Source organism: Hemicordylus capensis, chromosome 1, assembly GCF_027244095.1.
Source record: "Hemicordylus capensis ecotype Gifberg chromosome 1, rHemCap1.1.pri, whole genome shotgun sequence".
NCBI lineage: Eukaryota > Metazoa > Chordata > Lepidosauria > Squamata > Cordylidae > Hemicordylus > Hemicordylus capensis.
Window position 1 is genome coordinate 147,040,275 of NC_069657.1, and position 26,005 is coordinate 147,066,279.

At 44.7% G+C, this 26,005-nt stretch overlaps 1 protein-coding gene across 2 annotated transcripts in view; it reads right to left on the minus strand.

Annotated features, from left to right (window-relative positions):
* Positions 1–982: 982 nt before the first annotated feature.
* LOC128335616 (unconventional myosin-X-like) overlaps positions 983–26,005 on the minus strand; it is a 123,582-nt gene continuing 98,559 nt past the window's right edge. For both annotated transcript variants that reach the window (XM_053274197.1, XM_053274205.1), the window contains 14 exons: positions 25,098–25,193; positions 22,231–22,324; positions 21,267–21,322; positions 18,226–18,368; positions 16,984–17,178; positions 14,913–15,070; positions 13,315–13,438; positions 10,390–10,687; positions 9,730–9,937; positions 9,021–9,157; positions 8,009–8,132; positions 7,145–7,594; positions 5,602–5,793; positions 983–3,658 (listed from right to left, as the gene is read on the minus strand). In XM_053274197.1, the coding sequence (XP_053130172.1) occupies positions 3,545–3,658; positions 5,602–5,793; positions 7,145–7,594; positions 8,009–8,132; positions 9,021–9,157; positions 9,730–9,937; positions 10,390–10,687; positions 13,315–13,438; positions 14,913–15,070; positions 16,984–17,178; positions 18,226–18,368; positions 21,267–21,322; positions 22,231–22,324; positions 25,098–25,193 (2,389 nt within the window). In that variant the 3' untranslated portion in view covers positions 983–3,544. The remainder of the gene's footprint in view (positions 3,659–5,601; positions 5,794–7,144; positions 7,595–8,008; positions 8,133–9,020; positions 9,158–9,729; positions 9,938–10,389; positions 10,688–13,314; positions 13,439–14,912; positions 15,071–16,983; positions 17,179–18,225; positions 18,369–21,266; positions 21,323–22,230; positions 22,325–25,097; positions 25,194–26,005) is intronic.

A 26,005-nucleotide genomic window follows, 5' to 3' on the forward strand; every position in this document is an offset into this window, starting at 1 on the left:
GAGACCTTCTTTAGTGTCTTAGTGGCCAATAAGTTAAACAGCCAGCAGTGTGATGCAGCTGCTAAAAAAGCTAATGCAATCCTAGGCTGCATCAACAAAGGCACAGTGTCCAAATCAGAAGTAGTAATTGTTCCAATCTATTCTGATTTGGTCAGTGATATTCAGAGCTGGCCCATGCAAGGCAACACAGGCAGTTGGAGCACTGCCTGTGTAAACACCCAATGGGTGCCGTTCTCCTTTGTAGAAGTTGTGCATACACGGTTGTGCATTGCAGCACCCATTCTTTCCAGTGGGCATTGTGTAACTGGGTTTGTACAACTCTGACAGAGCAGAACTGCTCTTTGGCAACTCTTTTGAATGGAAACTGGTTCAGAGGAGGGCAACGAGGATGGTGAGAGGTCTCAAAACGGTCTTACGAGGGAGGGTTGAGGGAGCCGAGTAGGTTTAGCAAGGAGAGATCCAATCGCAGTCTTCAAATATCTGAAGGGCTGTCACAGAGGAGAGGACCTGTTCCCTGCCGTTCTGAGTTCAGGGCTAGAACCAATGGGTTGGAGTTGCAAGGAAGCCGGTTTAGGCTAGAATAGTAGCATAATATTTCCTAGTTGGAACTGTGGAACTGTAGAATTCTTGCTGTGGTGGGTGCTCTGCTAGAAAACCATCCATCAGGACTGCTGTTGCAGTTTCTGTTCTGAGTAGTGGGGTTAGACCAGAAGACCTTCAAAGTCCCTTCTAACTCTAAGATGTTGTGGTATTCCTCTACGAACACACACACACACACCATCATCTCTGTTCATATCTAAGCAATTAGAAAGTGCATCAATAAGGTAACATGGAGCTGAAATAGGAGGCCTTTCTGATGCAGCTGCAGCTGGATGAGATCATATGGCTGGCTGATTTAACAAGAACCATGCTGCCAATACACATGGCCTGTCTGTAGCACAAACCAAACCTGTAAGCAAAGCACTTGAGTAATGGAAAACAATTATGCAATTCAATAATTTATTAAACCTTCATTTTGTAAAGCCAGTTACAAATTAAACAAACAAAAGAGCAGAAGGAATTCTGCAGTAGAATTAATGGAAGTTACATTCCTAATTGGGTTTAAGCTGCCTGCAGCAACCCGTGAGCCAGAACATAGTAATAGTGCAGGGCTAAGGAGGTGGGGAGTGTCCTAAGCAAGTTCTAGTCAGTGTATTGGACCAAATAGGCAGGATCACAGCTCCATTTCATCAGTCTTCTCTGTTCCACCAACTCCATAACCTGGTGAGGTCAAAAAAAGGAGCTCTTAATGTGACTCAATCGGGCATCTTAAGGCAATGTTTCCCTGTCAAAACTACCTAAAAGGTGATGTGATGCTTATGTCCAGCTTGGATGATGCAACTACACAACATGCACATTGGATTTGGGGTGTGAGTCTGCCTCTGCCCCAGAGAGGAGTATGCTAATCCTTTACTGTGGCACTGCACTGTGTGTGTGTTTCAGCTTCAGTAAATGAAGATGACAACTGTGTTACCAGGCAGCTTATTCAGAGAGGGGTGATCTTATTTTATTTGCATTCCCAGAGATAAAGGAGTGGAGGGGATCCCTGCTTGGAAAAAGCCTCTATAGAGGACCATCTCTGGTGATAGAAAAACTATTTGGGCTCTACTGGGGGTGAGGGATGGAAGGGGCATTAAAAACCCAAGGTTGCCTTCTTGAGGACAAGACAATAGCAGGTTGGTTTTCCTAGGTGAAATCACTGGAGAAGGTGGGAATTTCCATGTTTGCCTGTGACAGAGAGGCAGAGCAGCATATATTCTGTCATCACGTTACACAAATGCAGAATTTGGCAGTGGATACAGAATTCAGGATCCTGAGAATCTCCGCTTTCATTTAAAAAGCATGTGTCTAGCCCCTAAAGCTATGAAGGAATACTTGAAAACAGGAGCAGTGATCTGAAGAAACTTCAGAAGGCTGAGCACGATTTCCAACAGTTACAGAGTAGAACCTTAATACTTTGCTTAGCTCTTTGCCCTTTTCTCTGGCTTGCAGAATACATTATGCAAAATAAACACATTTGTTTATTTTGCATAAGATGCATATCAGTTTTCACAATTTATTTTTTCTTGGGAGAGAATCTGGATTACCTTTAGTTTTTTAGTGCAGAGTATAAGCAATCAGTTCCTCTGGGGTTTTGATCCCAAAGAAATAGATTAAGGTGCTGCTTTCTAAAGAGCTCTGACCCACATAAATAAAATCCACTCGACACTATATCAGTAGAAATCCAGCCAGCCAGCCCGCCCCTGATTTACCAACGATCATCCCACAATGTTTTTCATCTCCTGGTTCTGACAGTAGCAATGCAGAAAGAGTCTTGGAAGAAGCAGTCCAAACTCCTAAGAGGGCAGCAAAATATAAATGATTGGGGATACATGAAACTGCCTCAGCCTGAGTCTGACTAACAGGTCCATCTAGCTCAGCACTGTCTCTACTCTGACAGGCAGCTGCTCTCCATGGTCTCAGGCAGAAGCCTTTCCCATCAGGTCTTTTCTCAACTGAAGATGAGGAATTGAACCACTGACTTTCTGCACGCAAGTTCACATGCTCTACCACTAATCTAAGGTCCCTTCCATTAGAGAAGAGAGACTTCCTCCTTGCAACTGGCTACACATATATCTGACCACCAACCTCTTCCCCTAAATTGATCAGATATATGGATTTGTACTGAGAGCAGCATTTCCCCCAAACATGCACCATGAGAAATTGCTCCTCTGGCAAAGTACTCTGAAGAGCAGCACCAAGGAAGACCCTGCCACCTCACCCACAGCCTTGTGACAGCTGGGATTTTTCTTAAAGCTCCAGCTGCAGAGTCACAAGCTTCTGTGAGAATCCTGGCTAACAGCAACCAAGAACCAGCCACTTTGCAGGAGCAGCTCTGAAACCTTGTGATTCACTGGAAGATTTCGTTTTTAATCATTACCTGCTGGGGCTGGTAATACTGACAGTATGATGGCCCCACACAGAGGTTCCCAGTAGAAGTCTGTTCAGTAGTAGCAGCTCATCCCTGAGGGAACATCACCCCCAAAAGGGGCAATTCAATCTTTGCCACTGGAGAGCTTGGCTGTAAAATTAACTGGCGCCTCTGCTTCTCATTTGTGGACCAGTGGAGAAATCTCGCCTGTCTCGTCACAGCAAAATGTGTGTGCGTGTGCGCGCGCATCTTTCTCCCTCCTTTCCACTTTCCAGCTCTTTTTATTGCACAGGTCTTTATGCCTCATTCTGTCCAAGAAAGGTGGCAGCATTTGCTTCAGATGGTTGGTCTCTGCCTCCATGATGCAGTCTTTTCCGTAAGAGTAAGGCCAGAGGAAGAGTGTGCTTCCGCTCCCAAGAGTTGCTAGTCTTCTTGTTTCACTGAAAGACGCAAACCCTGCAGCGGTCTCTTGGCCTTTCTCAGGCAATACTTTGGGAGGGTTTTCTTTTTAAAAAAGGAATTCTTGCTACAAATCTGGCTGGGACACAGTCTGCGTCTTTCCCCCCACAGACTCAATTTGGCCTCATGGCCCCATCACCTTGTCCAGATACTTGCACGGCTGTCCAGGCTGGTGGCGGATCTGACGCTACAGCATTTCTTCACAATCATGTTGATGTAGGCTTTCATGATTTTAATGATCTCGCCCACCTAAAAAAACAAGAAGAGACAACCTGAGTCCTTTGGTGGGCTAGGCACCACTTGGGAATATTTTCTGATAGCATCCAAAGGCAGAGAGCATATACTTTCTAACAAGGATATTATCACTGGAGTCGGAGGCCTTAACTAAAATCTAGGCTTGCCGTGTTTGGCCAGTCAATTAGTGAGATCAATTAAAAGACTTTTGAGAACTAAAAAAGCTGTCCCTTCCTTAACTGGACAGATTTAATTTTAAAAAGTTAATATGGCTGATGTCTGACATGGGTACATCAGCCCAGTAATGTTACATGTATGCAAGTTGTGCAAATGTTACTCAAGAGTAAACTCACTGGAAATAATGGGCTTATTCTTGTGTAAACCCTTCCTGTATTCTACCAAAGACAACCACAGGGCTCTGTGGGCTCCAGGAATCGACACCGACTCGACGGCACACTTCACCTTTACCTCTTGTGTAACATCATGTGCACAGTTTGCATGCACACAGCTGTACTGGGCTGAGGTAGCCTTGCGCTGTATGTCAGCCACTAACAAATGCTGTAAGTGGCAGGCAACATCTAAGAAGAGGTAATCCTCTTCTTTCAAACAAGAAAGGCCTCTTCTCAAAGGTGATTCTTGCAACAGATGAGCGCCACCTGAATCAGCATCCTTCATTGTAAGGCCCAGTATGGCTCCTTGACTAATTGTTTATTGGGCCTGTGTGAAGCTTCAGCCAAAGCTGAATACTCTGCACAGTCCCCCAGGGACCATGTGGAGGCAACCACTCCCACCATGCGGTGCGGCACTTTGGCCAGTGCCAGTGGGGCTCCTTGAAAGGGAGACGGAGCCCCCTTGAGCCTCTGCACCCTACTGGAGCAGCGTAGCTCTTCCCAGCACTCTCCTCACAGAGCTCCTAAGAGAGGGCTCCAGCTCTCTTAAAGGGCCCTCCCAGCACTAAGAAAGGCACAGTACTATGCGGAAGGCAGTACAGTGAGAAATAGCTCTCACATTGAAGGTTTATTGCCAAGGTAGTCCCCACGTGAAAAATAGGGAAGACCACTGACCAGAAGGAAGTTTTTTTCTTTCAGTAGTTGTATTTTGTTTGTATGCAGGTTTAACTGAGTAACTGACAACTCACATGGTTAATCTACTAAGATTTCTTTAACTGGGTGTCAGCCCTATTAAAATCCCATCTTAGCCTGGCTTTGCTAGATCTCATTTTCTCACAGCCTCAATTTTCCCTGTAAAATAGGAAAACAGCTTTTCAGTACATTAAAAGGGCTATATGGAAAGGTGGAATATGAACCTGAGAAAGTTAACAGCAGAAGGAATACATCAAGGAGTTGGGAGGTGGGGAGAGATGTGACCATCGCACACACTGTAGGAGGTCTATGGAGAATTCACTATGCAAACTGGGACACAAAAGCAGTGAATATTAATAGTCTGGTAGCCAGGTGGAGTGAAGGCAAATGAGAAGATGAAGGAGAGTAAAAGGTAGGGGCTTGGGGGTCTCCATGGCATGAGGAAGCATCCACTCTTCATTCCCAGGGCCAGCTGCTGTCATGCATTACCCACAGAAGTAATGCAGTGGGATAAGAGGCATTTGCCATCTCCCAGCCTGTGATGAAGAGAAGGTTCACAGCCTGCCCTCATCCTTGTACCCAGATCACAATTGGGGCCAGTATTTATTTATTTATTACATTTATAGACTGCCCCATCCAAAGGCTCTGGGCGGTACACAACAGTAGGCCCTACTGGAAAAACAAACTGCCTTGAGTAAAGACTTCTCTGCAAAACAACAGCCCTGTTACAGTGTCTAGTCAGTGAATCAAACATCCAGTGTCCAAGCAGAAATCTGGCATGATGCTTTCTGTGCAGCCAGCCAATTGTGCCCCAGTAGAGCTGTCTGAGGGTTCACTCACAAAGCCCTTTGGCAGACCTTGTTCCCTGACACATACCTGGGGGGTTTCAAAGTACATCTCTCTCTCATCCACAGTCAGCTTGAAGGTGTTGGGCTGGGGAGCCCCAAAGAAGACAATGTGCTCATACTGGAACGTTTCCAGGGGTTTAGGGTCCCCCCGTTTGTATACAGACACATTCTCTGTGCTGACACTGAGCCAGAGGTCATTTGGAAAGCCACCTTCCTTACACTGAAAGAAACCAATGAGACAATTTAGCAAATGGGGGAGGCATAATCAGGAAAATTCTCCAATAGAATTTTGGACTAAAGCTCAAAAGAGAGCAAATGCGGTATGTACAAGCAGCTCTCTTCCCTCTTTCCCCATCCAGTGAAATTCCTGAGTAATTGTCATGATATGCTTAAAGTCAAAAGAGTTAAACTAGGTTATTAAAATCAAACCCAGAATACAGAACAGGTAGGGCTGGAGATTCCTGCCTGCAACCTTGGAGAAGCCACTGCCAGTCTGTAGACAATACTAAGCTAGATGGACCAGTGGTCTGACTCGGTAGAAGGCAGCTTCCAATGGAGTTCCTGCCAAGGCCGTGCTGAAAAGGAGCAAACTTGTTTCACAGATTAAATTCTATGGGGAGATACGAAATTCCCAGCCCCAAATAGAGTGCTAAATTCAACTGGTATTGTGCCAGCTCTCCTGCATCTTCTGCTATGGATCTTCAGCCAATGTGCATACATTTGTGTTGCTGGGCCTAAGAGGCACTGCCGTGAGTGGGGTCAGTTGACAAAGGAGCTCAAGATGTGGGGTAGCAGGTCTGGGGGTGGAGGGCAGGTGGCAGATTTCCCCCTCACTGTCTTGCACCACATAATTAAAGGGCAGGTCTCCGTAACAGGAGTATCTTTCAGACTCACATCAAGCACATCAGGAGCTCCTAAGCAAAGAGGTGTGTTTGCTCTGCATGCTGTGTGGCATCTGGTTGTGGAAATGGCATCCTGAGCAGAGAGCAACTTGGCATCAGTAAGAATTGAGGTGCTTCCTATGACCTCAGAAGAGACAATTCATCTAGATTTGAGGATTTTCTGTTGTCGGGGTAGAAGTTTTAAAACGGAAAGTAGCAAAGAGACTGAGTTGTGGGCCAGGAAGCCTTTGGTTAAAACCCTGGCTCAGCGATGAACACAGCTGGACAACAGGAAGATCCCCTGACTGTAAGAGCTGTCTGACAGCCGAACCGTCTGGCCTGATGCAGTGCTGGGCTTCACTGGAGCTTTTCGCACAGAAGCTGGACAGCCATCTGTCAGAGGTGCTGCCAGAGCAGTTTCCTGCTCTGTGCAGGGGGTTGCACCAGAGGACCTACAAGGCCCTCGCTATGGGCGGTCATCTCTCAGCTTGAGCCCCAATGCCCTTCCCCCAACCCCAATCTAGAACAGATGAGAAGACGACTGAACCAACCCCGACAATTCACCAACGGACAACTGAGATAATACAGCAGCATGTTACAGCTACGTTTTCCCTTTGAGCACCTTGGGGGAAAGGAGTGACATAGAATACTAAGATTTAGTCACAGCTACCCTTATTGTACATTTCTCACCTCAACATCAAAGAGAGTGGACCCGTAGCCAGACCATTCCTTCATGATGGCCATATACGCCACCATAGCCTGCTGCTGGAGCAGCCCCTGTAGTTTGCTCCACTTCTCTGCGATGCTGGCCCGAGCGGCTGACAGTTCCTCTTTCACCCACATCTCCATCATCTGCTCCTCTTCCACCTTCTGCTTCTTCACGGAGCCCGTCTTGAAGCTGCGCTTCAGGGTGCCCTCCAGGAAGCTGGTCCGCCTCCTCTCCAGCGCGTGGCTGCTGGGGCCACTGCTCTTCATGGTCTGCAGGATCTTGGACTTCAGCCTCTTGACTGGGTAGACGTTGTCAAGGGACCAGGAGGCTTTGGAATAGTCCCCATGTAGGTATTGCAGCCGCAGTGCTGCTAAGCGCTGCAGTGTCTCCTCGGGGCCAGGGAAATGGCCATCAATGAGACTTTCATGAGCCTGTGAATGAATATCAGAGAGGAAACCATTATTCATGGCCTGATCTTTGTCTCAGATACTTGCTGCCATGACCGTGGCTAGCTATGAGGGCACCTGTCATTCCACATACAACTCTGAGGGTATAATATGTGCACAATATGACGGGGCTGCCAAATGTGGCAATTTAAAAAAGCAGCAGCAGCTTATACCTCAATATAATTGTTAGGCTTTAAGGTGCCTCAAGACTGCTGTTTTCATTGCAGCAGGATGATGCCTTTGGGATCAGATTATACTGTAACCTCTGCATGTTGTCCTGTCAGTCAAAGAGACAGGCAACACCATTTCCTCCTTGCCACATGCCACTACAGACAAAGTCCCATTACCCGGGTCTGACCCACCCACCACACACCTGCTAAACTCTCTCGGACAGCTTACCTGCTCAAACATGAAGGCAAACTCCACTCCCTCTTTGGGGACAGTTTCAACATCCAAGAAGCAATACAGTTTAAAGTACAGCTGCCAGTGCCCTTCCTCCTCTTCTTCCACAGACCCAGCCAGTCTAAAAAGGTGGGAAAGAATTTGGTGACCATCTTGATTATGGATCAGGAAGTGCTGGGCTATACACTACGGACACCGCTGAGGACAGCATCCCCTTGCCGCACTGTCACCAGAGGACACAACCATGACCGCACTTTGAGCTGTCCTGTCCCGACACGCAGTAGCCAATGGTGTGGAGCAGGGAATGGAAACTTTACCTGGAAGCTTACTGTGGCTTTTTAGGTACTATTTTATTGTTCGTGTATTTATGTTCCATTGCATATTTTACTATTTTATTGTAAGGTGGTCGCAAAAGGCAGTGGGGGAAATATACTTGGGATTAAGCCCCATTGAACACAGTGGGGCTCACTTCTGAGTAAACATGCTTAGGATTGCACGGAAAAGAAATGTATACATTAAATACACACATTTGCAACATGATGATGCTGTGTCCTGGAGTCAGTGATCTCAGACATTATGGCAGGAAGGGACAGAATTCACCATGGCGATTTCGTTTGATGTGGCATTCCCATGGCAGGCATACATGTAGCTTGGCTCTAAGGGGGCCATGAGATAGAACTGACTCCATCTTCCAGGACAATTTCATGAGTGGAAGGGGTTAGAAAGCAATATGAAATATACAGTGGCCCCCAACTGCGATTTTGGCTTCTAAACAAGAGACACAGAAAATGAGAGCTGAGGAGACTTCTGGCTGAGGGATTTGGATACTTTGGTCTTAAGGGATTATGATGCCATGAAGACTGAACACTGAGGCCATGTCTGCATTGCACGTCAAACAAACAAACACAAACAAACAAACAAACAGCAGAGTGTGGCAAGGCCTTCTCACTTAGGAACTGTCAGAACCCCAGGGCTAAGTAGAAGGGGTTATTCCTGGGAAGACACCTACCTCTCAAACTTGGCCAAAACATCTGCTACAATCACCCGACTCTCAATTGCCTTGTCCACATGCTTATTGCGTTCAAAGAGGGCAAACATGTTCCGACTGTCTTCCATGGCCAACCCTCGAATCAGTTTCTCTACCACCTTTGACGGGAAGAAGAAGACATGACACAGCTCAAATGTCATTTCACCAGTGGGTCAGGTTGTAAATGTAAGGGGTCATGCAGATTGGTTGCAGGTAGGCTGGACAGGGAGCTTGCACTTGAGATTGGAGGTATTTATTTAACATATTTTATACTGCCCAAAACGTGTGTCTCTGGGCGGTTTACAATAAGCAGAGGGAGAGAACGAAAGCTGTCCTCCATTTCCAACACTTCATAAGAACATAGGAAACTGCCAGACCACTGGTCCATCTAGCCCTTATTGTCTACACACTGACTGGCAGCGACTCTCCAAGGTTTCAGGCAGGAGCAGACCCTGCTTAGCAAAAGGGACAATTCATGCTCACTACCACAAGACCAGCTGTGCTTCAACAAACGGAGGCCATCAAAAGCACGACAGATGCTTCCTTCTCCTCAGTTGTGTCAGTGAAGGGAAAGCAAATGAAGAGGACCTGAAACAGTCCTCAGTTATGCTAGAAACACTCTGCAGCCTCTCCCCACCACCCAAGTTGCCCCCGAGCAGCCTTCCCCTGCAAAGACCTCCCTTCTTCTTACCTCTCCTGCACTCGTATGAGAGTTGATAGTGATTTGACAGGAGCCCCCTCCATGGCAGTAGACTGTGGTGGTCATTTCCTCTCGGGTGATGAGGGCCTGTATCTCCTCCTGGGAGGGGACAAACTCCCTGCTCTTGGTTCTCTTCAGTGAATCGCTGATGAACTGAGAATACCGGTCTATTTCTGTGCCTGGGAAGAGGTCTTTTACTCTGGTTGGAAAAGAGGTAAAGGCATCATCATCCTTTATGTGCTGTGAAACAACTTTGATTCAGAAACTAGTGCCCTATCCAGAGCACAAGAGAGAATGATATTCTAGAGAGATGCCTTACCACTAAATTTAAACAAGATCTATTAAACTCGATATCTCACACCAGAGGATATTTACACTTTTCTGGCTCTAGGACCATTAGTCAATTCCATCTAAACCTTCAGAATCAATTAGGAGCTACTGCCTAGTCGAAAGCAAAAGGATGGAGAGAGAGTGAAAGTTGCAAGTAGTAGTGGAGTTTTCACAATACTGGGGGAATAAAGTAGAGGGTTCCTCCAAGTTTCTATATAGTGGCTGATGTTATTTAACTTGTTCACAAGTGATCTGGAGACAGGGTTGCATAGTGAGAGAGTGAAGTTTGCACAGATACTCCTCCTCTAGAGTGGCTCTTACCTTCTGAGGTGGAACTTGAGGTAACGGAGGATTCCTCTGCTGGGCAGGAAGGTGCAGCTCATGCAGGTCATCAGTTGCCAGTGGTGAAGGTTCCCAGGGCTGTTGGGCTGGGGCACATGGTTTGTCTGCTTGATCAGCTGACAATATACCTCATCACGGAGGGGCCTGAGGTCATGGCAAGTCTGCAAGATGCCCTGGATAATGGGGATGGGGTCTGATACAGTCTCAATCTCCTGAAGGGAGTTAAAGATCTTCATGGCTTCATCCTGGAGGCTGCTGTAGCCCTTCTCTTGCTGCACTGTAGAAGGAGAAGAGATACAAAAAACAGAAATTTACAAGAAGGGTCTTAAAGTTGGATTTGAGGATCAAATGTCGAGATTTGAGAAGGAATTGTGTGAAAATGATGAAAAATTAGTCTCTAAGATGTATAAGCTGTTGCTTTTGGAGGAGACAAGAGATGAAGTGGTTAAAACGACTATGATAAAATGGGCTCAAGACGTGGGTCATAATATAGATATGGCAGCTTGGGGAAATTATGGAAAACTGATTTAAAGTTCACTGCATGTTATACTTTAAAAGAAAATTATTATAAGATGATGTACAGGTGGTATTTGACACTGAAAAAATTAGCATTAATGTATAAAAATGTTCCAAACAAATGTTGGAAATGTGGACAATGTGAAGGAACTTTTTTTCATATGTGGTGGTCATGCGGGAAGGCTAAGGCCTTTTGGGATATGATATATAATGAGTTGAAGAAAAAATTTTAAATGACATTTCCTGAGAGGCCAGAATCCTTCCTGCTGGGAATAACGCAAGGAGAGTTCTCCAGAAGAAACTTAACATTTTTCATGTATGCAACCACAGCGGCTAGAATAAATAGTATATGCGCAGAAATGGAAAGATAATAAAATGCCCTTAAAAGAAGATTGGTTGATAAATTTTTTTGAATATGCTGAGAAGGCAAAACTTACAGCACTCATAAGGGATGAAAACTTGGAATGTTTCAAAGAAGATTGGGAGCCATTCTTATTTTACTTAAAGAACTATTTTTCCAATATGGACCTTTCAGCAGGGTTTGAAATTTAGTAACAGCAGCAGGTTGGGTAGGGTAAAATCGAGTTTGCAATGTGGAGTATATGTGTTTTTGAATTATTAGAGCAATGGTAGATTTGTATAGCCAATATCAACCGTGCAGATTGGTAAGCGGGAAGTCAACATTTACTTAATTAAATGTAATTGGATTGTTAAGATATTGTAAAAACCAATAAAATTTTAAAATGCAAAAAAAAGAGATACAAAAAACAAGGCAGAGAGGGGATATCGCCATCTCCTCAAGCTCCTGACTGCCAAGCTTGTAGACCAAAGCTTCAAGAAGAAAGCTGGCAGAAAAACAACCAGACTCCTTGTCTTCTGGACCTCAGTAACCCATGAATTTTCAAGTACAACAAAATCTTTAGGGAGAGCTGATTTATCCATATAGGGGTTCATTTTGGAAAAGAGACCATGCAATAGTCCTTGGTAGCTAAAGATTTCCTGTGCTCCAAAGGAACATCTGCTTGCAAGTGTTCCTAGTTTCAAGCACTCAACACCCAACAGGTCATGCAACCCCCCAAGCAGAGTGTTTCCACACTTGAAAAAAATAACTGGCTTCTCCAAGATAGGGCTGAGAGAGATTCCTGCCTGCAACCTTGGAGAAGCCGCTGCCAGTCTGTGAAGACAATACTGAGCTAGATAGACCAATGGTCTGACTCAGTATATGGCAGTTTCCTATGTTCAGATGTTTCTGCCCATTTCCACAATGCAGAGGAGAAAGGAAACTCACTTGACAATTAATACTATGCTTTCAAAGGCATTCACAAGGTCATTTGGAGAGAATCTTATAGAAATGATGGGTTCTGATACAGCCCTCTCAAAGATGTGTAGTTGTAGGATGGGAATTTGATTCCGCCCCTTTACTCTTGTGTAATTCTTTGCATGCACGCTAGTGAAGCCCCCCCCCCCCCAGCACTCCACCAATTACATCCTTTCATTTCTAGTCAATCCTACAATGTTATTTTAGGGCATCCAAAAGTGACCCATTGTAGCGCCACAGTAGGACTCAGAACTATAGAGTATTGAGAGCTGCAGGTTTTTGGGGTTTTTTGTTTTGTTTCCATTCAGCTTCCTCTGTTAAGAATTCAGTACTTTGCATCAACATCTCTCTTAATATATCACCAACCCCTTTATTGCCCAGTCATCCAGTTTCGTGAATGGACATGTCAGTGGCAGAGGATGTTAAATAATACTAATAAATGCAAAATTATGCCAATTGATAGGAAAAGTTCTGAAGGAGCTAACAGTTTGACAGAGCTCCAAACCTGTGAGCATTACTCTCAGCAGTCACAGGACTATCCATCTGGGCAGCTCAGTATAAATCTTTCTCCTCAGTAGCTGAGGTCACGTAAGAGACCATTGCTAACTCCTCTCCTGGAGCATCTTAAAGGGAAAGAAAAAAAAAACGCAGCCATGAACTGTGAGCACAGAAAGGGACTCTCCTGCATATGCCTTCTCTTTATTTTTGTAAAGGTACCTGGTTCCAATCAATGGAGAAAGCTAGACAAGGACAATCTACTCTTTTTTTTAAAAAGGTTGAGTTTTATCTTCTACTGGAAGAGGGAACTGAATCAGCAGAGGTAATTCCTGGCAGCTCCTGTATGCATTATGATGTCCTTTTATTTGTGTCTTGTATTCTTCATTTTCATTTAAATTGCCAAGAAATACAATTTGGCTGAGGTCACCCTAATGATACCAGATTTAATTTTTATGGTCTTCACCCAAGTGAGAGGCTTGGGCAAGAACTGCACCTCTTGACTTTCCATAACTATTTCCTTTGCGTTCTCCAGCATTGCATCTGTTCCCAAACGCTAAAGCCAAGGCACTTACTGCTGACCCCTATGTCCCCATAGGGCAGTGGTAGCAGCGGAGAGTGCAAGGGATACTGGGTATATCTCAGGATAGGATTCCTTCGGTAGGTCTGTTCCACCACGTCAGAGTTCATGCTGTTTTCCTGAAGGGGGAAAAACAAGATGATAGATATTTTCTCAGGAGGACTCTACCTTTCTCGTGCATGTATATTAGTATTATACTGGAACTTTCTAATTCAGCTACAGAAAAATTCATTAACAGAATGATAGGCTCAAGGCTCAGTCATTTTACACTGGAAAGCAGAAAAATGGTCCAGTGAAAAGGATGATCCCAAAGTAAGTGTAGCACAGAGGAAATCTGCATAAGGATGTAGAGACAAACTGATTCTACAAAAAAAGGAAACGCATTCTACTGCAGGATTGTGTACTTCTAAATATTCACAATTCCCCCATTGAAGGGCTACTGTTGCCCAAACTTTTTAAATACAGGAGACCCTTGTTCTTTATGGGTTCTCCATCTGCGGTTTCGTGTATCTGTGACTGGGTCATAGAGACCTGGTTTATTTAATCACAGTGCGAAAAACAGGGCTATTTTTGCCTATCCACAGTTCTTGAGTGGCTGAAAAGTACTTCTGACATTTCTGGCTGCCATTTTGTATCACAGAGCCATTTTGTGGCTCTTTCTCAACATTGGATTATCTAGGCCAGTGTTGTTTACAGTGACTGAGAGCAGCTCTCCAAGCTCTCAGTCAGGGTCCCAGACCTGATACCAGAGATCCTTTTGTCACGGACATGCCCAGGATTGAACCTGGGACGTGCTCTACCTCAGATCTTCTGCAAAATTGCACAACCTTGGGACCATCCTGCACATCTTAGTGTGCCTTAACATACATCCTTCTGAAAACAAGAGTTGGCTAGAGCAGATGAGTGCTGCAGGTGAAGAATCCAGATATGCACACCAAGGATTGCTAGAGCGTGTGCTTCAGCCACCAAAAATACTAAATCTATGTATGTACATGGGAAGACCACATACTTACAATGGGTGTTGGGGGAGGAAAGGAAAAGTGTCAAGGAAAATCTGAACAGAGGAGATCCTATTTATTCTTTCCTAAAATAGATGAGTCAGCCAGTCAGTTCTCCCACCTAGAGTATGGGATATATTCTAGATATTTGCACACATATGGATTACCCCCTGTGAATTCCTCAGAGGGTGTTCATGGTGGAAGATAAGCTCACATCTTGCATATTTACACATGGGCAGACCCTAAAACGCTGTGTGGTAAGGGTGCAAGGAGAGTTCATTTACTCCTAAATGTCTTACATCTGGAAGTGTAAGGGAATCCTAGAATTTTTTTTCTCCCAGGAAAACATATCTCCAATATGGACAGGAGTCAAGCAAGAACCCAGAGATTTGTGAAGAGAAGGATTTGAATATCATGAAGAGTGGATTTGTGGTGCTCTTGCAGGAGATTGTCGTGGACCCTATGACTCACTGCATGTGCCAAGAGAGATTCAACAGATGACCTCAGTAATATGATCCTAGGCCTTTTCTTCAGCCTTGTTTAGAATTTGGCCACAGCTTATATTCATTTGGGATTAAAACGTAGAGACACTTACCCTAATGTCACGGATAAGTTGCTGTGTGGGTGTTTCAATGGGAACTTTGCTGTCAATGACACCTTGGATGGCAGAGGCCCAGCGCATGGCTTCGTTCAACAGCTTGGTGTAGACACGGTACGAGTACTTTCGGCCATGCACCGTGATATTCCAGTAGCCTGCCGGCAAAAACAGGAACACTGAAGGTGCTTCTACACCCCATGTTGGAGCAACTAAATGACAACTGAGGCAGTGGGGGAGAGAAGTGGAAGGAGACCAGAACCTGATGCCAATGATTGCCAAGTAGTGTCATCTGCTCAACATATGAATCCAGTTCACATGTTGTGTTCAACACCTGTATGAATGCAGGATACACAGGTACAGATCTGTATGCAGGTCCAGTAATTCATGTTAAACTGAACACTGGCACAGCAGTGCACTTCTTATCCATACCATGCATTTGAGGGGACAGGCTGTTTGACTAGATGGGCCTTGAGCCTGATTCAGCAGGGCTGTTCTTATGTAGCCAGGTTCACTTTCAACACGATTGCAGGTACAGTCATTCATACAAAAACATGTACCAGCGTACAGATATCTGTAAACTCATACAACATCATGTCTGAAGAGGGCTATTATGTAGCTGCAGAATGTGCTAAATTGGCAAGTGCAGCAAACTGGCACACTCTGGCCCAGGAGAATTGGCTTACCATGTTCTTGGGTGGCATTTGACAGCAGGCCAAGACTTTTTTCTTTAGGCATGCATGTTACGGAAATGCTTGATAAAGTTGACTGCCCTGGCTTGTTGATCCAGCTATTGTTTTGGCATTTTGTTATCGGTGCTGGTGGCAGATGATTGACTAAGCTGTATTGTTTTGGTGGTTATATTGTTTTAGAGCCAGTTTTAGAGCCATTTGCAGGGCTCCATCGGGATGGAATTAAGTACTACATACTTAAGCTTCTCCTCACAACAACCCTGTGAAGTAGATTAGGCTGAGAGAGAAGTGACTGGCCCAAAGTCACCCAGCAAGTATCATGGCTGAATGGGGATTTGAACTCAGGTCTCCCCAGTCCTAGTCCAGCACTCTAACCACTACACCACACTGGCTCTAAAGTAAAGTGTGCCGGAAAGTTGATTTCGACTCCTGGCGCCCACAGAGCCCTGTGGTTTTCTTTGGTAGAATACAGGAGGGGTTTACCATTGCCTCCTCCAGCGCTGTATGAGCTGATGCCTTTCAGCATCCACATCTTCCTTTATTGCTGCTGCCCGATAAAGTATCAGTAACGGGGGATTCGAACCAGCAACCTTCTGCTTGTTAGTCAAGCATTTCCCAGCTGCGCCACTTATGGTCTATGGCACAGACCACTTGGCTAGGTCTATGGCATAGGAACATAGAAAGCTGCCTTATACCGAGTCAGACGCTTGGTCCATCTAGCTCAGCACTGTCTGAACTGACTGCCAATGGCTTCTCCAAGGTTTCAGGCAGGTGTCTTTCCCAGCCCTACCTGGAGAAGCCAGGGAGGGAACTTGGGAGCTTCTGCATGCAAAGCTGATGCTCTACCACTAAACTATGGCCCCATGTGGCATTTACACAAAATCAATCACCTCCAAAGGATTGGGGACTGAACAAGGGAATTCCGACAAGCAAAGCATGACTCCTCAGAGAGCTGGTCTTGTAGTAGCAAGCTTGTCCCCTTAGCTAAGCAGTATCCACCCTGGTTGCATATGAAAGGGAGCCTAGAAGTGTGAGCACTAGAAGATATTACCCTCGGGATGGAGCCGCTCTGGGAAGAGCAGAAGGTTCCAAGTTCCCTTGCTGGCATCATCTCCAAGATAGGACTGAGAGAGATTCCTGCCTGCAACCTCGGAGAAGCCACTGCCAGTCTGTGTAGACCATAATGAGCTAGATGGACATATGGTCTGACTCAGTATATCCCAGCTTCCTATGTCCCTATAACCACCTTGTGTTACCAATACACAAAATGACGCTCCACCACACACATACCGTTGTGCACAAAATGGTAAAGAATGCAACCAACAGGGCCTTTCACACATCTCACTCGGTGACTCGCAATGCCCTTTTGTCTTTCTTACCCGTTTCCTCAAAGACCCTTTCAGCAGGCTGCACCACCGAGCAGAGGCTGTTGAGCACAAGTGTCCCAAGCTTGGTGGCAGTGCGCTCTGACGATTTGTAGTAGTCAAGGGCAGTATTAGTCAGCACGAACCAGCGCTTCTTTACCTTCAGAGAAGACGTCTTGCTGCTGTTCTGGACCTCTTTGTGAAGCCAGCCTGATGGGGGAGAGGGACCATAGAGTTCAGTGGAGTGGAGAGAAAGACCTGCTCTCCTACGGATTACCCCACTAAGGGCCACTGCTAGGAGCCTTCAACTCTCATGCAGCTTCGACAGAAGAGGTCAGGAGGGAGACATGGCGAAGTCTAAACCCTCAGTTCCTCCTGATCTCTCACCAGGACTGGTTTAAACCCCTGAAAAGAATGGCAACGCTCCTGACTTACTTCCTGGTTTTACAGCCTGAGTAGGCAAGAAGAACATTATAGTATTTATATAGCACATCTCCAGATGTCCAAGGCACCTCAAATGTATCGTCTGAGTAATCCTTTCAGCCTCCCTCTAAAGTCACTGCAGCTCTGACCATATGACTGATGTGGGTGTGAAGCCTACAAGAACTAGTGAGTTCCTGGCTGAGGAGAGATTTGGATTGAGGATTTCCCACCTCACACTACATTTCATCAATATCTCTGCCCCACTCTCATATACAGTGGAGAGGGGAAAGGTTCACTCTTTACATCAAAAGGAAAACACGAGAGAGGGGAGAGAAACCCTGCCCCCACTCACCCTCCAGTGCCTGAAATGTTTTTCTCCCTAGATCGGCTCACTTCTGTGATCAGAGCTGGGCTGGAAGCAAACTGCTTAAAGGAATGGAGTGCAATGAGGGAAGCTGGGAGAAGGGCAAGTTTCACTCCCCTCTCACATGCATTCATTTTAATGTAAAGAATGCCTGTTTTATATACCAATGCGGGAGGGCACAGTGGCAGCCAACGTGGTACATCCACTTTGGCCCTTCGCCATTACACCACATCTTTACTGACCACCTGTTGGGTGTCAGACGCCATACTAGGAGATACCATATCATTAGCCCAACTTGCAAGGCTAAAGTTGGCTGCCTCAGTAGGCAGACTCTGTAGCACCAAAGAGTAGCAAATGGTCCCTTATTTAATGTATCATATTTTTAATACACATAGGGAGGAGAGAGAATACTTTTTTGATTTCCTGCCTGAGACAACATATTTGGTCATCTCTACATCTTGATGTTTTACCTCTCACAAGGAATTCCTGCCCATCAACCCTGGATTCGCCTTTGGGCTTCTGCAGGAGAGAGATCCAGTGGTGCATCTCCTCAGGGATGTCGCTGTTGCAGTGAATGACTCGATTTGCTGTGATTATCACAAAAGAGTTTGGCCTGCAGAATATGATGAAGGTTGGTTACTTAGTTGTCACTTGATAAGTAACAACTTATTATGTGACTTATTTTGACCCTGCAAATACAGTAAACCTTCAGTTACCTCCCTCCCGTACATTATGCTTTAAACCCTTTGATCTAGACACCACTCTGTTGATTGTGGAAAAACACTCTTTCCAAAGCATACCGGGAGGGGAGTCCTGCTGTGCCCTTCCATTACAAGTAGGCAACTACTGAAGGAGCCTAGGGCTATTCAGTACTGAAGACCCTAGGGCTATTCAGTACAGAACATGGCATTTGGAACCATACAACTATCCTGTGGTTCCTGTGAAGCATGTGGTAGGACATAAACCCTATGAATGAACTGAAGAGCAGAAGCAATACCCAAAAGGAAGCCAAAATACTTTCCTCTTCAGTGACTATTTTTTATAACTAAAGCCATTAGTTGGCTGCAAACCATGACACTGCTCCCTGTCTAGTAATCAGCAGAATAGCAAGCACTCCTATTGCACGGCTAGTAGGTGCTCACTTCTTCAAAATGCAGACAACTATGGTAGGAAACTATCTAAAATGAAACTGAAGGGAAACTGGGGGAAAACCCTCAAATTTGAAGGGAAACCCTCAAATCAGCTTTAGAACAACCCTGTGTAGTGACCAGTCTCCCCTCCCTCTAAAAGAGTTAACAGGAAGTGAACCCTTGACTGACAGGCTGGTGACCTACAGAGATTGTTCAATCAGTCCACTGTGGGGGTAGGAACTAGAGAGCTGTTGCTGGGAATTCTGGGAACAAGAAAGTAAATTCTGTGCTATAGGAGCAAGGGGACATGTGGCAATGGAGTTTGCTGCAACAGGATGACTGCAACTCTTGGAAGCTAGAACTGCAAGGGCTTGATTCTCAACAGGGGTTTGGTAAGTTCAAGGAAAAAAGGAAGCCAAGGCTAGGGGCCTCAGAAGTTTAGGGCAGGAGAAAGTGGTTTAGTAAGAATTTGCTTTAGCATTTCTGTTTCTTTGGTGTGTGCTTTGCATTTCTGGAATATCTGTTTTTTGGAACTAAGTAACTGAGATTTTACTGTATGCCGCCCTAGTATTATTCGGGGTGCTGCTGAAGTATTTTTGTAACCTACTAAATATTATTAAGTATATCTAACCAACCAAAAGCCTCAGACGGAACCAGTCTGTAGTAATTAAAAAGGACTCTGTAACCATTTAAGCGTTCTTAAATGCAACCTAAAACTGAAGCGCAAGACAACCTATTTTTGTAATAATTAAATAAAACCTTTTTTGTTCTTTTCTTTTTACAAGCCTCTCAGAGTTGGTTTTGAACTCAGGAAAAGCGGGGGGCAGAAAAGGGGATTTTTCTGGTGCAAAAGCATCCTCAAGCACTCAGCAGCTATCAGTTTTTCTCATCCCATGTAGGCATACATGTGGAAGGGTTTTTTAAAAATATTTGCCCAATACCTAGTTACAGAAGGACATTGGATTAAAGCACCCAATCCACTGGTTCAGTTCCCTGCAAGTTTTTGGGTGCTTGGAGGCAGCATTTTAAATCTATCAGAAATATAGAAAGGTTTTATGAGAAGCCCACCCAGGCAGCTGAGCAGGGATGACTCAGCATTTTCTTTCCCTCATGTGAGCTAGTTCCGAGACAAAGGCTTCAATGCCCTACACCCTGTAATAGTGGCACTGAGTTCTCCACATGCAGGTAGCTTAACAGTTTGCTAAAAACATCTGTTAGGGAGAATATGCCTCTTCGATTGGGAAATATTTCAAATAAAGTAAGCCTGCTTCTAATGCTAATTTATTTACTTTATTAGGAATATTTACCAGAAGTCCAACACAAAACTGATATTCTTGGTCTAGACTGTGATCAAGGTTAAATCACATGGAAGAACAGATTACTAACTCTGCTTTTCTGTAGGGAGGAGTCATGGGAGATAGTTGGGTGGGAGTACAAGGACCACCATGCTATCCTTCTGCGTACCAGTTTACAGATTATTTATTATACTTCTAAACGGCCCTTCCTCCAAGGAGATCAGGATGGCCAACTATCTAGACAGGTTTAAAAGGGGATTAGACAAATTCATGGAAGATAGGACTATCAATGGCTACTAGCCTGGACAGTTGTATATTTCCATCAGGATCAGAGACAGCATGACCCTGAACACCAGGCTAGGGAACACCAACAGGAAAGGGTGTTATCCTCTTTCCCCACTTGTACTTGGTTGGCTACTGTGTGAAGCAGGATGCTAGACTAGACGGGCCTTTGGCCTAATCCAGTAGAGCTTTTTCTTAGGTTCTCCACCCCCATTTTATCCTCACACCAACCTTGACAGTTAGGCTAGGCTGAGAGATATTCCTTGGTGATTGGCCAAGGATGAGCCAATGTGCTTCATGGTTAAGGAGCGGATCTGAATAGGTCTCCTTGTTCCTAGTCCAGCAGTAGGTTTATGGGGGTAAAGCACCTCAGGGGTGTCATTGCGCCATGCTGCTCATATGCAGCAATCTCTCTGCAGAGTGTGCCACTATATAAGCTAATGAGGCAGATGCCAAGGACTGTTGCAAGCACCTTCCCAAAGTAGGAAACCCCCACAGCTCTCAAACTCTAACACACAGTGGAGAGAATTTACTAGGAGACCAGCAGTTGCTCCAAGAAGCTTCTGGCGCCAAAGACAAGTCCCTAAAAATAAACACAGCCATTTGGTATGGCCATTTGGGAGATATTTATACTGACTGAAAGTATTTTAAGTAGCTCTTATCAGTTTCCATGTATATTTACCCAAATATGTACTGGAGAGATTTAATGTTTTTCCCCCTGTAATATAGTCATCATTGTACTGCAAGTCATTTGTAAATTATAAAATTTTAAAAGCAAAACAAACAAACATAGTCATAGCCTACCTGTCAGGATTGTCAGAAGCACAGACAGAGTCAATGAGTCCCACATCCAGGGTTCCCTTAAAAAAAAAAACCAAACCCAAAAGTACAGATTATATTACATTATAACCCAGTTCCCAACATTCCACTCCATTCTACTGTGACCAAGAAACATAACCCAGCATGTGACCATGCAGTCATGAGTAAGCTTGATTCTTAACAACTGGGATCACTGGGGAAAGGCAGCAAGTTAAGCCCTTACCCCAAACAGCCATTTGGATCATTCGTTATCAGCATGGGCATGAGCATGCTTCCTGCATGGCTTGCAAGGGTTAAGCATAACTCATAAAATCTTCCATCTGGAACACACACCAGAACAACTTGAAGCATCCTCGTTTCTTGGGTGACATTTTAAAATGCAACTCATTCCCACAGTCTCATGCCAGTTGGATTCTACAGTTTCCTGGGCATAATGACCCCTGTACATTCTCCATCTAATGGCACTATGGCTTGGCATCAAGCCCCAAGGAGAGCTCTTTCCTCCCAGTGCTTAAATGTCAATATGCAGCTCCCATATCCCCCCACTCTTCCTCATTTCTTTGATGAGGCCTGATGAGTTGCTCAGTTTTCCAAACTTCACTCAGAGGACACCTACATGCACAAAGATCTGCCCAGTGTAAAGAGTACAGACCCCGATATTATCCTCTTTACCCAGTTCTGTCTTAGGCATGTTCTTTCTTGCACTACATCTGCTCTCAGACTAGTCAAGGAAATGATGCAACACCATAGCCTTTGGGGATCCTCCTATTTCAGTCTAAGCCCTACCTTACTCTCTATAAAGGGTGCCCATTAATAATTCGCCTCCTGCTTTCTGAAGCTGCCCAAGGGCTGTACTGTAGCAGGCAGGAGAAAACATCTTTCATCAGCTGCCAGAATACGAAGGCAGACCCAAATCTCCAACCCAGGGCTCCATCTGATTGCCACTCACCACTGCATTCTTTGGGTTCGCCTGCTCATCTTGCATCTCCCTCAGCTGCTGCTCTGTAGCACTGTGCACACGACTCAGGACATTAAACCAATCACTGTAAAAGAAGGCCAGACCAGAATCCATTTTCAGATGGGCAACACATCCAGACTCAATGAAGTGACTAGGCAGGCACAACACACCACAGTATTGTGGCATGATCCCATTTGAATGCTGCAGATTAAGTAAATCAGACAATGGGTGGACCTGCATGTATTGTTGTCTGTGGATACCTATATAAGGAGCTGCCTTCTACTGAATCAGTTCATAACTTGTGCAGCACAGTCTCCTCCAACTTGAAATGGTTCTTCAAGATCTCAGTCAGAAATCTTTCCCAGCCTTGACGTCCTATAGAGGGATCGAATCTGGATTTTTCAACATTCAATGAGTGTGCTCTACCACTGGGTTCTGACCCTTCTACTACTGAGGGGGATGCCAACAAATATATATAAGGTATTTCAGCTGCTGCTTGGCATCAGCAATGGAATAAAGTCCTGGCTGAACTGTCTGTCCAAACAACTGTCTGTCCAAACATAGGGAGTGGGTTCTCTTGAGCTAAATTTCTGAATTATGCCACAACCTGTATTACAGAGATGTCAGGGACCAAAAGGCTACCAACGCACCAGCCCCTGACAATTAATCCACCCAATCCAGACCACAGTATCCCAGAAGTAGAAGGCAGATTCAACACAGAAACAATGGAGTAGAAGAGCTCCATATAGCAGCAGCCTTGATGCAACAGGCAAAAGGAGCCCCCTCTTTGTTGTCAATATTCAGATGCTCACAGATTTCATTTGTTTATCTATCATATTTATATACCGCCTGATATGTGTACCTCTGGGTGGTGTATATACCACCAAATTAAAACAACAAATATAAAACAGAGGAAAAACAAAACAATTTCACAGAATAAAAAAAGCTAAAACAATTTCATAAGATAAAAACAATTAACAACAACAAATATTTATATACCGCTTTTCAACAAAAGTTTCCAAAGCGGTTTACATACATACATACATACATACATACATACATAAATAAGGTGGCTCCCTGTCCCCAAAGGGCTCACAATCTAAAAAGGAATGTAAGATAGACAACAGCAACAGTCACTGGAGAGACTGTGCTGGGGGTGGATAAGGCCAGTTACTCTCCCCCTGCTAAATAAAGAGAATCACCATGTTAAAAAGGTGCCTCTTTGCCCAGGTAGCAGGGGCATTAAACAGTTTAAAATTAATTTCAGTTAAAAGCCTGAGAAAACGGAGTGTCTTGAGGGTCTTCCTAAAAGCAATCAGAGATGGAGATGGTCTTATGTGACAGGGAACATATTCCAAAGCCCCGGGGCAGCCACAGAGAAGGCCCAGTCCTGAGTCACCACCAAATGAGCCAGTGGCAACCATAACCGGACCTCCAGAGATGATCTTAATAGGTGTTGGGGTTCATGACAAAGAAGACACTCTCTTAAGCACCCTGGACCCAAGCCATTGAGAGCTTTATATGTAAAAACCAGCACTTTGTATTTTGCTTGGAAACACAGCAGCAGCCAGTGCAATTCTTTCAGAAACAGTGTTATATAGTCCTTTTAGGTTGTCCCAGAGACTAGTCTGGTTGCCACATTCTATACCAATGGTAGTTTCCAGACTTCATACAAAGGCAGCCCCACATAGAGAGCATTACAGTAGTCAAGCCTGGAGGTTACCACATATGCACCTTGTTTTAAGATAATTTACCGCCAGTAATGGGCATAGCTGACGTATCAGCCGAAGCTGATAAAACACACCCCTGGCTACTGTCTCAACCTAAGAAACCAGAGTTCTGGATCCAGGAGCACTCCCAAGCTAAGTACCTTATATTTCATGGGGCGTGTAACAGGCAGATCTAAACCATTTATTGGGTCCTGACTCTCAGTACCTCCGTCTTATCTGGATTCAACTTCAGTTTGTTATCCCTCATCCAGCCCATTACCACCTCCAGGCAGGCATTTAGGGAAGTTATGCCATTTCCTGATGAGGTCAATATGGAGAAATAGATTTGGTGTCATCAGCATATTGGTTATACCCTGCACCAAATCTTCTGATTATCTCTCCCAGCGGTTTCATATAGATGTTAAAGAGCATTGGAGACAGTATGGAGCCTTGTGGAACTTCATACGTTAGTTCTCGCTTTGCAGAGCAGCAGTGACACTGTCTGGTATCTACCAGAGATACCACCATCTGGTATCTACCTACATTGCCACCCAGTCCCACATCCCTGAGGCAACCCAGAAGGATACTATGGTCAATGGTATCGAAAGCCACAGAGAGATCCAAAAAGATCTGCAGAGCCACATTCCCTCTGACAGTAGCCAATTGGAGATCACCCATCACGCTGACCAAGACAGTCTCAACCCCATAGCCTGCTCAAAAGCCAGTTTGAAATAGGTTTAGATCATCTGTATCAATCAAAACTGCCTGGAGCTGAGAGGTTACCACCTGCTCAGTCACTTTGCCCAATAGTGAAAGATTGGAAATGGGTCTGTAATTAGCTAACTCTGAGGGATCCATAGCAAGTTTCTTCAAATAAGGTCTAATAATAGCCTTATTAAAATTTCGACACATCCTGAAGTTCTTCTGATATTTGAATGGTGGTGCTGCAGTACTTGTTATGAAAGTATCTGTGCCTATTTATATGTATTATAATACATTGTTAGGGACATTATTGGATTCTCTGTGGATTATTTCATTTTCTGAATCCAAGTCACTCGGTTTGTGTTGTTTGTCTTCTGTAAAACAAACTCACATTTCAAGGGAGGTCTATGGAGCAAACAAACACAAATCCATTTCTGTATCCCATACCTGGCATCCTCTGGTGACTCTGCCACTATGTGGTAAACTCGGTCATTTGTCACGATATCGAGGGCATTCTCTTTCTCATGAATATCCACAATCTCCCTGAAAAACAGCAAGTGCAGAGAACCAGAATGTCAAGGCTGTTCAACCAAGTTCAAATCCATCTCATTGGCTTGCCTGGTATTACAGAGCTTCATTGCTTCTTCCTCTGATCTTATGGAAACATCCTTTCTGGTGGCACCAAACAAACCACATCAGCATGCAAAGGAAGTGGTAGGCTGGGCTGGGAATGAGAGGGCTACCTACTACATCCAGAGATCACCCATTCTGGCTGCTTTACTAAGGATTTATTCTCTGGATGACATCGCTGAAAGGGCTTTAACATAGGCAGAAAAACAGTCCAACATATTCAATTTCAGATGCAAAATGTGGACAAGTTAGGAAGAGCAGGAGAGGCGTTCTGTTAGAAGCATCTGACAGAATAACAAGGGGTGAAATTGGCTGAGGGGGAAATGCCCCAATCAACTCTAAAAGGCCTTTGTTATGCTGGCCTGGCACCTGAATAAGTAGTACCAGAACCTCTGGAATAGCTATCACAATACCAGAGTGATCTGAAAGAAAGCGCTTGGGTACTTTTGTGCTCAGATAACAAACTCAAAATTTCCTCTCTCCGAAGGTACCTATCTTCTCTCAAAGCCTTTGGCCCAAAATTCAAGTATCCAGGATTTAGAACCTGAAACCATTTCCCCTCAGGATGAAGCTGATGGGGGAAATCTCATTTTTTGTGTGCCCCCTCCAAAGGAAGAAGAGGAGGAAATGTGTCTGGCAAACTAGTTTCTTTCTTTCTTTTTTAAAAAATAACTTTTTATTCAATTTTTCACAACATAAGCTACACACACGCGCACACACAAAAA